At 41.8% G+C, this 17,730-nt stretch overlaps 1 protein-coding gene across 19 annotated transcripts in view; it reads right to left on the reverse strand.

Moving 5' to 3' along the window:
* Nucleotides 1–17,730, reverse strand: part of LOC126326569 (patronin) — a 377,528-nt gene that overhangs the window by 74,517 nt on the left and 285,281 nt on the right. For all 19 annotated transcript variants that reach the window (XM_049995777.1, XM_049995779.1, XM_049995784.1 and 16 more), the window contains 3 exons: nt 14,257–14,444; nt 2,399–2,659; nt 1,395–1,684 (listed from right to left, as the gene is read on the reverse strand). In XM_049995777.1, the coding sequence (XP_049851734.1) occupies nt 1,395–1,684; nt 2,399–2,659; nt 14,257–14,444 (739 nt within the window). The remainder of the gene's footprint in view (nt 1–1,394; nt 1,685–2,398; nt 2,660–14,256; nt 14,445–17,730) is intronic.

Genomic DNA, 17,730 nt, shown 5'->3' on the forward strand with positions numbered 1-17,730 from the left:
ATGAGAGGTTGCACATGCGGATGCCAGATGACTGATGTACTGCAGTGGGACCACTGTTCTATTTATCACTACGAGGCAACTGATGGCTTTCAACACACTATGTGTACCACCAACACATCTCTCCAAAACAACAGAATGATTTGCCTTCCCCCTCTTGGTGCCACCATACTTGCAAGCTCCAGTTATCTGAGATTCTGCACAACCAGGATTCATTGCTGAAAATGATGTGATGCTGCTGCTCATCAACATCCTATCCTTCCTAAGTATGGCACCACTTTAGCTGTCAAGCTGGTGCCAGCAATGCACTTCCGACCATACTAAATTACTGTTGCTGCTGTATCTGTTTATTGACACCGCAATGAAGACAAACACTACATTTCATCATTTCTTTTGGGTATGGTACAATTCAAAACACAGAATATCTCTCAGTCTCACACAGAATTGTCAAGAACAATACTGCACTCGAGTCAATTCAACAACACTTGAATTGGACCTCCATACCGTTGCCAGGTGTTTTCCTCTTCCAATAAGAGACTGATCCCGATTTTGTTCTTTCTTGGCAGCACTTCTCTACAATTTCATGCTTAAGAATCAGAAGGGACACTAACAATGATAGATTTTTCCCTATGAGGACTTTATAAATAACTATGAATTTAGTACACGCGTCTGGGGTGTGTAAAAATAATTTTCACACAATCTCATGGTTTTTAGAACACACTCAGTATCACATCAACCTTTTATACTACATGCATCAATTGACATCCAACACAAATTTCAGTTTCAGTTATTCTAGATTGCTTTGGTGGTTCATTTTTCCTGTCGATACCATTTCAATAGAATGGTTGGAAAAAAAACCCACCCACCCACACACACACACACACACACACACACACACACACACACACACAATTCTATATTCAACACCAATTCTATATTCAACAAGTTAACATAATATTAACAGATTTTCCTATCTACTCTCAGAAGAACCACTTTAAAAGTAATTCTGAATATTTTCTACAATATTTTACTATGCACAGGGGAAAACCTGCACTTTGTTTAACAACACTTCAGAAATGAGCTCTGTCTGCAAAATATCAATGTTTCATCTTCTATAAAATTTGGTGTCAAGATAGAATATTTTACAAGAGAATATAACCAAACAGCAAAATTACTCTACAATCAATGTGTGACATCAGTCAAGTAAAATGGTCATTTGCCATAATGAAACTAATAGTATCTTCAGACAAAAATTTAGTAAGAAAGTTTTGATAGAATGTAAATACAAGCAGAGGACACCATTTTCTTGAATGTTTGTATTTATTTCCACACATGAGTTTCTACACACCAAGATCCATGCATTATTTAATTAAGTAATGTCTAAAGCTGCTTCAAACCTTTTTTGGTGATCTCTTCATCCTCAATGGTGGTTTTGGCCTCTTTGGTTGAGAGTCACCATCAAAAGAGATGTAAAACCCTTTCTCTGGTCCACTATCTCCAGGTGGGGAAATGTCAACATCACTACTCATTTTACTCTGAGGTAATTCTTCTGGTTCATGCTTCTGGAAGGAGTTATGAGAAATAGTTGGTCGTGTTGGAGAAGGAATTCGGTATGTGCGACTGCCAGAAGTAATATGAAGTCCTTTTATATTTTTGGCCAGGCCTTCATCTGAAGAACTTGGTGCACCTACAAAATTGTAAATGTTCTCTTAGCTTTTCCAACAGTGACAAGGGAAAAAAGTTGTATAATAATTCTAAGAATTTCAGAATATACTATTTCAACCTAAAAAGGCATCTTTAAAATTAAGAACTCAGAACAGCACCAGCACAGCTATTTGAAAGGAATTTATTATAAAAATGTCCCACCTCTCGCGAATACCGCATCACAGTGAGGTAATATCAGTTAGTCTGAAATTCAGGTAACTGTTCTACACAACTGTCTTATGAAAGTAGTAAGAAATTGTTAATCCTCCCAATCTGTCCCAAAGATAATACCTATATCTGAAATATGGATACGAGAATAGATTCCTAAGTACCAAATAAAAGAAGCGCTGAGCAGACAAACATCACGTAAGCATGTATGTACCAGCCCCCCCCCCCCCCCCCCCCATTTTTTAAACATATATCCAAACTGTACTGTGTATTTTGTTCACATTATATTACCATAAAAATGCTCAGACATTTGGAGATACGGCAGAAAGTGGGACATCCTATACTCCGTTCAAACAAAATAAAGAAATATCATAGTCACTTAATACAAAAAGAAATTGCAACTGCTTTTTTCCTTTTTCGTTGTTACTTAAAGTAAACAAATATTGCTTTGGTAATTTCTTAATTATTAGGTAAGAATTTTCTGTTCAATGCCTTTTCTTTCCTGTAAAAAGGAGATTACTGATGATACCTATAAAAGAAATGCTCTGTGGCTCCATATCATCAACAGATGGTGTTGGTACAGGTGCATGCATCACAGCAGGACTTTTGTTCTTCTCCAGTATTACTGTATCTCCAGGTGGTTGCTGTAGGCTTAGACCACCTCTACCAGGAGCATCTCCACCGCCTCCTCGGTGCTGTGGAGATGCAGTTTGTTGCACAGGTGTGGAAATGAACATTCCACTAATAGGTGATGGCTCTGTCTGGTGTAGCTGGAAACCGCTACCACCTCCTGACCAAAAAAAAGTGAATAAAATTTTTCTGTATCCATATGTGTGACATTTTGCTATTTATGAAAGATTTTAAGAAAATTACTCAAGTTTTACTTTGGATATACAGTTGAATATCTATCACAGCATCTTTTCTGAAAGCCTGAAAGTAATGCAGGGATACAATATTTTGGAAACGTGTGTGGCAGAATACTCATAGGAACAAGAACAATATCTTAGATGTTTTCCATGGACAGAAGCACAGTTATACAATCATAGAAGTTGAGACCAGGAATTATAGTACCTATTTCATCCACAATTCAACAGCTAACAAATTCTTCCTATTTGTACTCAAGTGAAAATGCTACTGGAGTGACATAGATCATAAGCTCTCTGTGAACATAAATTTCGATACTACAAGCAATCATCTTCAATAAGAATTAACTGAATGAGTAGTTTATCAAGGGCTATACATGTAAACAATTGTTTTAATGATGAGTTGGTGACAGACATAAATCAACTGTTTGACATACAACAAGACAGTTGAGCATAGTTTCTCTGTGTCTTCCACTGCCAACTGCCATGGAAACACACACAATAGTAATCAACACAGAAGATAGACAGTTTTTTTCCATCACAAATACTTTATTGGAACAACTGTGGCTAACCTAGAAATTTGCCTCCTTTCAGGTTTTGTTTCTGACATTTTCAGCAACTGGCAAGTAGTTTTATAAGTTTTTACTTATGTAAGTCTATAGAACAAATTGATACGTCATCTGCCATAATGAAACGAATAGTATCTTCAGACAAAAATGTAGTAAGAAAGATTTGACAGAATGTAAATACAAGCAGAGGAGGCCATTCACCAAACATCAGAAGCTACGAGTCATCAAAAAGCACACATGAAAGAGAAATAAAATTTGCTACCTTTCAGAATAAATTTGTTGTTGAGCTAGAGTACACACACACACACACACACACACACACACACACACACACAAAGTGTGTGCCACTAGCTGGAGACACAATGTGGGCTCGCATTTCGGCAGGTGGACTAGAGTAGGGTGGGCGTTGTATTGGATGGCATGGGTACAGCGGGAGAGAGGTGGGAGGCAGAAAGAAAAGCTTGGGGTGGATGGCTAGCAGCTCAGAGGGAAGCAGCAGGTTTTCTGGCTAGGAACACGGGAGAGAGGAGTGGTAGGTACATAGGCTTGGCATATGATGCATGGGTACCAGAGTTAGTGAGTTGTGGCAAATGAGGAAAATGATATGGAGACGTGGAAGGTGGTGCAGAACAGAGGAAGGGAAATGTTGGGTGGAGGGTATGGAGACAGTGGGTTACCACAGATTGAGGGCAGAAGTGTTGTCAGGAGTGAAGGACATTTTGCAAGGGTAACTCTCATCTTTGTAGTTCACGGAAGCTGCCGGTGGATGGAAGGTTGTGAAGCAGCCAATGAACTCTAACACGTGGTGCTCAGCAGCATGTTGCACCACCATGTGGACTGTAGCAAATGAGGTTTATTCATCATCACAGTAGTTTCACCATCTTAATTTGTTGATGCAGCGGCTGGACTTACAATCATGTGTTGGGTATTGATTGTATGCTGTTGTAAGTATTTGCTTAAATGTGATTATTTAAACTGTGTTACAGAGTACCAATACAAAAGTGATGACCTACACCAATGATGAAACAAGTGGCAAAGATGATGCCAGAATTTTGTGACATGCAGTCATAGCTGTTCGAGAGGCAAAGATGCCACAGAATGTGGAGGATGGCCACGAGAAGAAGGTACAAAGGCCATCCGAAATAATTATTTATTTGTTAAAAGTAATGGTAGCACAGAACATCTGTTTGCTTAAGTGGTTCGATAAAGGTTTAACATGTGTCTTCTAGTCACAGTGGAGTTGGTATGCTGACAGTCACAGTTAGCGGCTAGGCAGACAGCCACATCTTATTGTCTAGTGGGTTCCCTTTGTTTGTAATTAAATTCCTATAGCGGGAGATCTTTCTAAATAGCGATGTAAAGAGTGGGCATATATAATAAGTTGGATGATTGCAAATTTCAATGAGAGGACTGTATTCAGACCAAGCAATTACTGTTGGTCCATGATTTGAGTTATGGTCAGATACTGATTTGAGTTTTACAATGATTTTGGCTGGGGTAATTTGAGTGCTTGCCCTTTTGTTTTACATGTAATTAGCACACTCTGTGATAACCGTGTGTTTGCTGAGTTTATTTGCGGGATTGGCACACACTGAGATGATAGAAAGTGTGCACTGTTTGTATAAAAGATCAATGGCGATTTACATTGAGAGTAGTGACTCTATTTGCAAAATATCTGATTGAATAGAAACTAGAAAATTTCTGAATGGAACTATATTTTGGTGGTACAGTGTGGATTTTTTGTTACGTTGTCAAGATATTTCCAGTAACAGTTCAATAATAATAATAATAATAATAATAATAATAATAATAATAATAATAATAATAATAATAATAATGCAATGGAACCATATATGCAAGCACGTCACAGTATTATCATTATTTTCAGCTTTGAAGTGGCATGTGACCATTACATTAAGGAATGGCAATGGGACGCCATATGCCAACACCTGAAAGGTTTAATTTTGCTTGGATTGTTTACGCCAGCACCCAAAGTAGTGGTGGCACTCAAGTTTATTGTTGGAGTTTTTTTATTTTAATTGTTGTATCTGGGAACATGGATTGTTGGCACTCCCACTGCTGTTGACTTCTGATGTAGGCATAAAAAGATAATAAAGCTTCAGTACATTAAAAGGAAATAAAAAGAATTCCCAAGTACTATTTGAAGAAAAATAGAGTTATCCCCAAAGTAATTTGACTCTCAAAAGAAAAGAAAGAAGACAAGAAAATATAAACAGTACTTTAAAAAGTACAGAAAAGGTATAAATGGAAAGATATTAATAGTCAACTGTTAAACAATGGAAAATCCAGGATGTCTGGTTTTATTGTAGTTATCTGTTAATTATTTGAGTGGGAAGAACAAAGTTCAGAGATGCTGTTTGTTAGTAATACATCTAGCTTGACAATATTATTTGTTTAGAATTTTGTGATAAATGAAGAAATAATTTCTTAAGCTGTGGTTTGCCCTGAATAAATTAACTTTAAAAAACAAAATAAAAAAAAATGTAACTTAGAGAGAGAGAGAGAAATTAATCATTATATGATTTTAGTTCACAACTGCCAGTGATGTAATAGTCGGGGTTGAACTATGGTTCCTCCAGGACATGCAAGTTACCTGAAGATACTAGCATTAATAATTTAGGAGTAAAGGAGACCACTCACTGAATAGCAGAAGCATTGAGTTATCAACAGGTAGGTAGGTAGGTAGGTAGGCAGGCAGGCAGGCAGGCAGGCAGGCAGGGGCTTTGAGGGAGGCAGCAAATTCTCTGCTGGGAATGCAGGATGAAGGCATGGCAGCTGCAGCAGTTCATGAAGAAGCCTGGCCAACCATAGTTGGCATATCTTCAGTGAAGAGAACTCCCTTGCTTTTTGATAGCATGACTCTCCTAATCTATACCTGCCAAGTTGTCCCAATCTGTATCTGCCAAGTTGAAGTCACCTTCTATTGGAATGGCATGATCAGGAAACTTATTAACAATGTTTTACAAGTTCTCTCCAAGGCACTCTACCACTACAGCTCCTGATGTAGGTGGTCTATAAAAGCATCCAATTACCATTTCGATCAACCTTTGATAACATTTGGAATTCATAAGTTCACTGGATATCATCGAATTCTTTACAGTAAGAAATGCGCCACTATCATTAATGACTAGCCCAACCTCATGATAAATATTCGATTCAGAACTTAAAGAGTTTTGTTGTTATTCACTTCTGGTTTCTACCAACTTTCTGTTTCTTATACTATCTGGGCACTTCCTGCATGCAGCCATGTCTGACTTATTAAGGGGAGCACAACAATTCCACATCCGCCAGCTGACAATGAGGAATTTGCACCCAATACCGTTACAGAATCAACTGAGGCTCCAGTTTAGACCTTCCATTCTGCTCCTAACTGGAGGACTAAGATTGAATCTGGGTATGATGCTACAAAATAGTCAGCTTAGCTTGCGCCCCACGTGCAATGCTGGTTGGCTTCCCCAAATGAAACCAAGGAGGGTGGTCTCAGAACACAAGCAGCAGTCATCATCCATGGCACTACATGCCACTGTTCACAGCTGATTGCAACCAGTGTTCTTTATAGCCACCAGCAGAGCCTCCTCCATGCCTCAGACTAGACGTACTGTGCCAAAAGGCAGTCGTAGCAGTGTACACTAAAAAAAAGTAGTTGTGAACCCTTTCAGAGTGTGCTTTGTTTCTCTGTATGGCAAGTTTACTTTGTGCCACAGAATGTGTGAAGCTTGCAGTGGAAGTGTGGAGGAAAGTTGCTAACATTTAAGATCAGTGATTTGCTCATGTTCTGTGTGCAGGAGTATTTTAAGAAGGCGAGAGAGAATGGTGTGACCTAACTACCTCTAATGAAGATGACTGAAAGAACTATAAATGCTTTGAAGATACAAAAAAAAATGTTCTGAAAGTTTGTGAGGAAAAATACTGTGCAGAACAGGTAGCGACTAGTTCATCTAAGCTAAAGACATTTGGTAAAAAGAGGAAGATAAAAGAACAATTCATGAACTTGGATTTGTTCCAAAAAAGATGCTGTTTATCGCCATACACACAGATATTACAAGAGAAAAGAAGATACAACAATTAAAAAACTACATGTACTTGGGAAGAACTTAAACTGCTTACTTTGTTATTTTAATTTTGTTAGTTATTGCATTCACATGAGGTTTTCAGATCCATTTGAGCATTCCTCTCATACAAAATTATCATTATTGTAGATAGTGCACATCCTGCTGCTTTTGTTCAGATGTGCAAATAATAGTTAAACAAAATCATTTTATACATAGGAGTGCCAGCGACAAGGATACTATAACCCCGTAAAGAGAACTCAATACTGCAGGTTGATAGGAAGTGTGGGAAGAGCCAGTAGGGAATTGCACAGATGTTGCTATACAACCGTACTGCGAGCACACACAATGGCAAACTGACAATGTCGCCCCAGTCCACTCTCAACTGTGGTTTGCTGCCAACCACTTTGTTATTCTGATCCAGGTATAGTCTTCTCAACCCCACCTTTGCTTAACAAGCATTTTTCTGCAACTGACACTGCATCAACTTATGGAGTATAATAGAGTCAAGAGACTGGCCAAAGGAACACTTAACATGTAATAGAATGACACATTGAGATATGGATAACATGCTTAGATCATTAAATGGGTCTGTTAACATTAGGCTTACAGCTTACCATGACAAATGTTATATCTAGCAGGCTAAAACTGTGACTGTCTAATACGAGGCACACTCCTGAACAACTGCACATCTGTAAAGGCTTGTTGAGTCATCAGATTTGAAAAGCATGGAGAACATGCCAAATTTCAGAGTTAGCATTCATACGCTCTGGTCAAAACCTGTCAGCGGCATAGCAGGAATGATTGGATATTGATCTCGGGTGATTCCAAAGGAGCTAAATGTGTTTTCAGATGGCAGAAGAAAGCAATCAGATGTCTATTAGGATTCATGCCCAGAGAGATCTGCAGAAGCTACTTTATAACATTGCCCAGCCTGTACATATAACTTTTTAATGTATGCTACAGAACAAGTGAAAAAATTCAACATGATACTTAATAGAGACACTTAATTAAGAAACAACTGACAAGTACAGGGAAAAGGAATACAGTAGAAGAAGAATGGGTAGTTTCGAAAGATGGAATAGTGAAGGCAGCAGAGGATCAAGTAGGTAAAAAGACAAGGGCTAGTAGAAAACCTTGAGTAACACAATATATACTGAATTTAATCGATGAAAGGAGAAAATATAAAAATGCAATATACGAAGCAGGTGAAAGGGAAAATGAGATCGAGGAAAAAGTGCAAAATGGCTAAGCAGGAATGACTAGAGGACAAATTTAAGGATGCAGAAGCATATAGCAGTAGGGATGGGACAGATGCTGCCTAAAGGAAAATTAAACAAACCTTTGGAGAAAAGAGTACCACCTGTATGAACGTCAAGAGCTCAGACGGAAAACCAGTCCTAAACAAAGAAGGGAAAGCAGAAAGATGGAAAGAGTATATAAAGGGTTTATACAAGGGAGATGGACTTGAGGCAATATTATGGAAATGGAAGAAGATATAGATGAAGATAAAGATGAGAAGGGAGATATGATGCTGCAAGAAGAATTTGACAAAGCACTGAAAGACTTCAGTCGAAACAAGGCCCTGGCAGTAGACAACATTCCATTAGAGCTACTGATAGCCTTGGGAGAGCCAACCAGACAAAATTCTTCCATCTGGTGAGTAAGACGTATGAGACAAGTCAAACACCCTCAGACTCCAAGAATAATATAATAATTCCAAATCCAAAGAAAGCAGACGCTGACAGGTGTGAAAATTACTGAACTATCAGTTTGCAAAAACTAACACGAATCCTTTACAGAAGAATGGAAAAACACGTAGAAGCTGACCTCGGGGAAGATTAGTCTGGATTCAGGAGAAATGTTGGAACACACAACGCAATACTGACCCTACGACTTCTTATAGAAGATAGGTTAAGGAAGAGCGAACCTATATTTATAGCATTTGTAGGCTTAGAGAAAGCTTTTGACAATGTTGACTGAAATAAACTCTTTCAAATTCTGAAGGTGGCAGGGGTAACAGGTTTTTTAAAATTTGTACAGAAACGAGATAGAAGTTATAAGAGTTGAAGGGCACGTAAGGGAAGCAGTGGTTGAAAAGGGAGTGTGGCAGGGTTGTAGCCTACCCCAATGTTATTCAATCTGTATACTGAGCAAGCAGTAAAGGAAACAAAAGAAAAATTTGGAATACGGATTAGGGTCCTGGGAGAAGAAATAAAAACTTTGAGGTTTGCTGCAAAACACTTGGAAGATCAATTGAACGGAATGGACAGTCTTGAAAAGAGGAATAAGATGAACAACAATGGAATTTAGATGAATTAAATCAGAAGACGCTTAGGGAATAGGATTAGGAAATGAGTCACTTAAGGTAGTAAAGGAGTTTTGTTATTCGGGAAGCAAAGTAACTGATGTTGGCCGAAGTAGGGAAGATATAAAATGTAGACTGGCAATGGCATAAAAACTTTTCTGACAAAGAGAAATTTGTTAACATCAAATATAGATTTAAGTGTCAGAAAGTCCTTTCTGAAAGTATTTGTATGGACAGTAGCCATGTATGGAAGTGAAACATGGGTGATACACAGTTTAAACAAGAAGAGAATAGAAGCTTTTGAAATAAGGTGCTGCAGAACAATGCTGAAGATTATATTGGTAGACCACATAACCAATGAGGTGGTACTGAATAGAATTGGGGAGGAGAGAAATTTGTGGCACAACCTGACTAGAAGAAGGGATCAGTTGGTAGGACACATTCTGAGGCATCAAAGGATCCCCATTTTAGTACTGGAGGAAGGGGGGGGGGGGGGGGGGAAATCATAGAGGAAGACCAAGAGATGAATACAGTAAACACATTCAGAAGGACGTAGATTGCAACAGTTACTCGGAGATGATGGGGCCTGCACATGATAGAACAACATGGAGAGCTGCATCAAACCATTCTTTGGACTGAAGACCACAACAACAACAACAACAACAACAACAACAACAACAACAACAACAACAACAGCTTAATGTACCTGTACGCAACTCCTGGAACCGTCACTTGTTGGATTTACCTTTCTTTAGACTTGCTATAGTCCATACTTCCATGCTAACTACTTGAGCATAATTTTTTACAATAAATTATCACACTCAGATGGTCCAGTACCATTAAATAAATTTAAGACTGTATTACAAATTTATCTAAAATGCAATTAATTCTATTCAACTGAAGAATACCTAGAAACCAACAAGACTTTTTTCCCAAAATCGTGCATAAAAAAATACAGGGTTGTCTTACATTCACAGGTAAAGCTTTGGCTGCCAAAGTCAACATATTAACATTGTGTAACAGCTTAGCTACGTGTTTTCTTACATACACAGATGAAGCTTTGGTAAGTGACGTCATACAAAAATTTTATTTGACAATTTCAGGATGTGGGAAAAGGTTAGTGGCACCCAGATGGTCAAATATGGATGGTAATGGTGATCAGGCAGCAAATTTTGTCATGCAGCCAAATTTGGGAATGCATCCTGATACCTTGATTTTTATGAAATCTACCATGTTTGTGCCTGGATTTAAATGAGATCAGAACTGAACCAATTTTATAAATGGACAAATACTCGGCTATAGTATACATTCCTACAGGAGACAAATTAATTCTACTATGTAAATGTTACATAGAATGCACGAAAAGTGTCATAATAAATGTAACATGAAGTTCAAATTGTATCGACAAAATGGATGTAAGTCACAAGATAGACTTTGTTGATAAATGTAGATCTACAAGTTTGTGGGATACAATTGGTTCATGCCCACACAAACCTATTCTTTGTGATGTGAGAGCCACCAACAACAGTGCAGCTACAAGAGAATTTGATGTCACAGAAGAAAGTGTTCATAGGTGGTGTCAGATGAACAATAAATTCTGGATTGCTGTTCTATGCACCAAACTTTCTGGGGATCAAATATCAGAAGACTTCATGAACTCAAAAAGCGGGTTGCTTAATATTTGTGACAGAGATACAATTAAGGTCTACTGATTCTTTGAGTAATAGAAATAAAGAGAAACTTTCCATCTGCTTGCATTGCAGAACTCAATGCATGTACTCATGGCATATTATAATGATGATGATGATGATGATGATGGGGCTCACATTAAAGTGCAGAACAATGCAAGATCAGTGACTTCCTACAGCTTTCAACAAAAATCTATACTGCACAACACAATTAATTGGTCACTCTTTTGAAACCACAAAATTCTCTCCCATTGCCACACAGAAGTTTGAAGTTTGGCTTGAACCTACAACCTTCCTCTGGAATGGTACAAAGACCTGACACCCTGCAGCTTCACCGTCAGGCTCAGTGTGGCTTCAAATGGCAAGATATCAATGCAAATGAACAAAGTACCAAAGCTCAGAAGTTCATGAGAGGTGTAAGGTGGGTTAATGATGTCATATTGACACCAAATTTCACAGCAATTCTGCCCAATGCTGCTGTAGTTGAGTCACACGATGGGAAGGTCACACTCCCTTTTACCCACATTTCACTCCTTTTGAGGTCTCTACAATGGTGGTCAGCATTGAAATCATTCGGTTCTCTTATGGGTGGCCGATGGAAACATTTCAGACACATCACCACTCAGTATTGAAATGTAAAGGCCTTGTGGGTTGGGGGCATGAATAAAAACCCCTCTTCCTTTGGGGCTTTGACTCCCATATATTTTGCAGTGTGCATAGCAACAGAATTACGTTCCTGACAATCTTTGACAATACAGGCTTCTGCTGCCCCCTCCCCATTTCAATCAACTCTTTGCTACAAACATTTTCCCTTTCCCATTAAAGTGTACTGTGACCACCATTTTTGCTTTAGTGTACAGGTTGGAACCACCAGTGACCGTTTAAAACTATTCAACAAAATGTAAACATGAGCTGAAGCATCAAAAGGGGTGTTTATGCTTGTTCAGTCCTTTCGTGGCGTGATCATGGATGGAAGGACATTGATACATACAACAGTAAAATGGCAAAAGTCCCCTCTAAAATCAACCGCCACCCCCTTCCTCACCAGCTTGGCAACACCCTCGTTGCCACCAGTGTTCCTTCATTGAGCACTTTAAATATGTACTTGTACAGAGACAGTCAGTCTATGATTCTCACCAGCCAGGGTGATAAGCACCCTTTTTCACACATCTCAGATGAGTGATCCTATGTCGCTGAACTAGCGTCTGCTGTTTCTATGTGAAAGCTAAGGGGTGTCTAAAGGGATGCCTGTCACACTGTGACTGTTTGTAACAACTTTTGTAGGTGGCTCTTAGATAATTTACATGAATAAAACAGTTTGTAAATTAATGTGTCAATAATTGTCCATAAATGTCATAAATCACAACAGATTAAAAATATATATGCCTCATGGAGCCTCTTCGAAAAATGGGGTTGTCTTATATTCAGGATTGCCTTTGTTCGGGCAAACATCGCACAAGTTTTTCCCAAGCAATAAGGAATACCCTTTAGTTTTTAAATTAGCTGACTATTTTCTGTGTATTTAATTGATTTTTTATAAAACTTGACTCTACTGTTATCTTTGATGAAGTTAATTTTATGAGAAATATTGAAATGGGAATAAAGATTCTGATTCAATCTACTTTCAGAAGTTTGTTCATGTGCTGTAAAGACTTTTGGACACAGTATGTGGTATTAGGACTGAAGTATGCTTTTTATGAGTAACAAACTCATTAACCAGTGCAAGCTATACTTGTTGCATCGTAACCGTCTGAAGGAAGAGTATCAATGACATTGGTATATTTTTTTGTGATTCAGTTCTATCTACTCTCACAACCAACATTAAAATTATTGATTGTATATCTTAAAATGGTTTTACAGCCCAAAAATCTACACTTTTGGGCATCTAATGATTGGAAACGTCATTACATACCTAGAAAATTTACTCGGCATTTGAAGCTTTCTTTACAAAGAATAAAGCAGAACAACATTCTTACATCAAGCAATAAAAATAATTTTATCTATTTTGTAAAATAATGGCCACTTTCCAAGTGTCATAAATGAACTTTGCTCACTTATAGTATTAGAAGACATTTAACAACCGTCAAACCACTACTGTGATATCGATGCCACATAATTTCAAAGGTTGGAACTACCACGAGACACCAACGGCAGCGCCCTCTAGCTGGTGCTGTGCATCTCGACAAGCTCCACAACTGCTTCTGCCCATTTGATCAGGTGCAGTCACCCAGGACAATGTGCTTCAACTTCGCACCACCTTGCAAGTTATGTAATATGTTTGTGTATGTTCATCCACTAGTAAAGGTGCTTTCAATGTATCGCCAGGACCGAGAGATTAGTACCTTTTCCTGTTCCTGTTCCTTACCCAAGCGCCGCCTCCCAGGTGGGATACAAACACTACAATAGATTTTACCACACATTTTACAGGCACTGAAGCCTACTGGTTTTGCAGATCTCAATAAAACCTCAATTCCCATAACAAATTTGTGACATCTTCATACAGGCAACCATTCAAAGTTTGATACAGTCCTGCTACCCCACACCCACCCACCCGTCCACCCCCTCCGACCCTGAGTGCACTCACAAAATACAAAAACAAACAAATTTTATTTTCAACAAAAAATCTACAAATATGATTAACCATAACTAGATTAATGAACATTATAAGAAATTACCATCACAAACTGTCTGGCACCAACAAGAAATGAAACAGCAAATGAATACTGAACACTATACGTTTCTCAGCAATTTAAATATTATACTTGCAAACCCTTTTCACAGACAAACGAAATGAAAGATACTAGTGAAACTAAATCACTTTGGTGACAGTTGTATACAAAAACTTCAAAGCTTGGTAAACTAAAATAATGTAAGAAAGCTCCTACAAACCATGTAGATGATATCCTTGTTCACCATTGTGGTATCGGCTATCACCACCTCCATCATATGCTGTAACATGTCCCATACTATGTTTCGTTTCATGTAGTACAAAACCACCTCCTATATTCCCAAGTAGTTGTGGTGCAGGGTACGTTGGAAGCTGCTGCTGAAGGTGAATTGGTGCAGGTTGCTGATACCTGTGAATTAATAAAATGGTGTTTTACTGCAACGTAACAACTATCAAGCCTTATCCTCTTCGAAATTCCTTGACAATGATAATATTATTGAATCTTATTGCTGATGTTTCAAACCTCCTAAAAAAAGCTGAGTACCTTGAGAAACTTAAACCAACAGGCCACCTCAATAATGAGCATTTAACACTATGTTTTCTTTTTTCTCCACTGACAGGCAGAAGTGGGGGGCCAGAGGAGTCGATGGGGTGAGTGAGTGAGGGGAGGGGATGTTAGGGAGTGGAGGGAGGGTAAGGAGAGGGAGGGGAGGGATGTGGGAGGGAGGGAAGGGAGGGGGAGAGGTTAAGGTGAGGGAGGGGGAGAGGGGATGGAGTGTTAGAGGGGATGGAGTGTTAGAGGGGATGGAGGGGGAGATGGGATGGAGGGGGAGATGGGATGGAGGGGGAGAGGGGAGTGAGGGGGAGAGGGGAGTGAGGGTGAGATGGGAGTGAGGGTGAGAGGGGAGTGAGGGTGAGAGGGGAGTGAGGGAGAGAGGGGAGTGAGGGAGAGAGGGGAGTGAGGGAGAGAGGGGAGTGAGGGAGAGAGGGGAGTGAGGGAGAGAGGGGAGTGAGGGAGAGAGGGGAGTGAGGGTGAGAGGGGAGTGAGGGTGAGAGGGGAGTGAGGGTGAGAGGGGAGTGAGGGTGAGAGGGGAGTGAGGGTGAGAGGGGAGTGAGGGTGAGAGGGGAGTGAGGGTGAGAGGGAAGTGAGGGTGAGAGGGAAGTGAGGGTGAGAGGGGAGTGAGGGTGAGAGGGGAGTGAGGGTGAGAGGGGAGTGAGGGTGAGAGGGGAGTGAGGGTGAGAGGGGAGTGAGGGTGAGAGGGGAGTGAGGGTGAGAGGGGAGTGAGGGTGAGAGGGGAGTGAGGGTGAGAGGGGAGTGAGGGTGAGAGGGGAGTGAGGGTGAGAGGGGAGTGAGGGTGAGAGGGGAGTGAGGGTGAGAGGGGAGTGAGGGTGAGAGGGGAGTGAGGGTGAGAGGGGAGTAAGGGTGAGAGGGGAGTGAGGGTGAGAGGGGAGTGAGGGTGAGAGGGGAGTGAGGGTGAGAGGGGAGTGAGGGTGAGAGGGGAGTGAGGGGGAGAGGGGAGTGAGGGGGAGAGGGGAGTGAGGGGGAGAGGGGAGTGAGGGGGAGAGGGGAGTGAGGGGGAGAGGGGAGTGAGGGGGAGAGGGGAGTGAGGGGGAGAGGGGAGTGAGGGGGAGAGGGGAGTGAGGGGGAGAGGGGAGTGAGGGGGAGAGGGGAGGGAAAGGAGGCGAGTGGAAGGAGGCGAGTGGAAGGAGGCGAGTGGAAGGAGGCGAGTGGAAGGAGGGGAGGGGAAGGAGGGGAGGGGAAGGAGGGGAGGGGAAGGAGGGGAGGGGAAGGAGGTGAGGGGAAGGAGGGGATGGGAAGTAGGGGATGGGAAGTAGGGGAGGGGAAGGAGGGGAAGGAGGGGAAGGAGGGGAAGGAGGGGAAGGAGGGGAGGGGAAGGAGGGGAAGGAGGGGAAGGAGGGGAGTGGAAGGAGGGGAGGGGAAGGAGGGGAGGGGGAGGGGCGAGGGGAAGGAGGGGAGGGGAAGGAGGGGAGGGGAAGGAGGGGAGGGGAAGGAGGGGAGGGGAAGGAGGGGAGGGGAAGGAGGGGAGGGGAAGGAGGGGAGGGGAAAGAGGGGAGGGGAAAGAGGGGAGGGGAAAGAGGGGAGGGGAAAGAGGGGAGGGGAAAGAGGGGAGGGGAAAGAGGGGAGGGGAAAGAGGGGAGGGGAGGGGAAGGAGGGGAGGGGAAGGAGGGGAGGGGTAGGACGGGAGGGGAGGGGAAGGACGGGAGGGGAAGGACGGGAGGGGAAGGAGGGGAAGGAGGGTAGGGGAAGGAGGGGAGGGGAAGGAGGGGAAGGAGGGGAGGGGAAGGAGGGGAGGGGAAGGAGGGGAGGGGAAGGAGGGGAGGGGAAGGAGGGGAGGGGAAGGAGGGGAGGGGAAGGATGGGAGGGGAAGGAGGGGAGGGGAAGGAGGGGAGGGGAAGGAGGGGAGGGGAGGAGGGGAGGGGAAGGAAATGAGGGGAAGGAGGGGAGGGGAAGGAGGGGAGGGGAAGGAGGGGAGGGGAAGGAGGGGAGGGGAAAGAGGGGAGGAGAAGGAGGGGAGGGAGGAGAAGGAGGGGAGGGAGGAGAAGGAGGGGAGGGGAAGGAGGGGAGGGGAAGGAGGGGAGGGGAAGGAGGGGAGGGGAAGGAGGGGAGGGGAAGGAGGGGAGGGGAAGGAGGGGAGGGGAAGGAGGGGAAGGGAAGGAGGGGAGGGAGGGGAGTGGAAGGAGGGGGAAGGAGGGGGGAAGGAGGGGGGAAGGAGGGGGGAAGGAGGGGGAAGGAGGGGGGAAGGAGGGGGGAAGGAGGGGGGAAGGAGGGGGAAGGAGGGGGAAGGAGGGGAGGGGAAGGAGGGGAGGGGAAGGAGGGGAGGGGAAGGAGGGGAGGGGAAGGAGGGGAGGGGAAGGAGGGGAGGGAGGGAGGGAGGGGAGGGGAGGCTGTAAGTACAAGTATTATTAAAGTAACATCAATAGCGTTATCAAAATCTAGGAACACCAGATGAAACAACAATTCATATTCATTACTCTGATCTGTAATGCATTCACAAGCTGCAAATAGTCATTTGCAGTATATCCACTTCTAAAGTCAGCTTGTTCCTTTGCAATCCAGTGTAGTTTCTGTGCACCTGATGATTTTTAATGAATATCTTTTGCATTATGGACAGGGGGCTGATGGGTCTTATTTGATGCCACGCTTTTTTGCATCTCATGAAGACCAGACCCCACATTCTGCAAGTTCCTATTATATCTGTTTGCCTCCAGTTTTAACCATCTCATTTGAAACATCATTGACCTCCAGTTATGGTTCCATTCTTCATAACTTAACTGGCTCTCCCTGTCTCATTTGTCATTACTTCCCAAATATAATTATTTTCAGAATGAGGTATTTGTGTTCTTATTCTTTAACTACACTAGTGTGAATGACATCTTTCAATGCTTACTCAGTTGGCTTGTTGCCATTAGTTAATATTTTGTTTGCAATCTTGACTGATAAAGTAAGGTATCCATCCAACATAAATTTTTGTATAAATATTTTTCTTTCTTAACGGTTTCATCACACACTCTCAAATCCATTAAAAGAAACTGACAAATTGTTTTGTTCGACTGACCATAATCTATCACATTCCTATTATCATTTGCTTAAATATCTAACCACCTTTATAACACCTGCTTTGACGTATCATTTTCTTTTGCCTCCTTCTTTTGCCATCTGCACATGTACCTTT

Source organism: Schistocerca gregaria, chromosome 2 (assembly GCF_023897955.1).
Source record: "Schistocerca gregaria isolate iqSchGreg1 chromosome 2, iqSchGreg1.2, whole genome shotgun sequence".
In the NCBI taxonomy this organism is placed as follows: domain Eukaryota; kingdom Metazoa; phylum Arthropoda; class Insecta; order Orthoptera; family Acrididae; genus Schistocerca; species Schistocerca gregaria.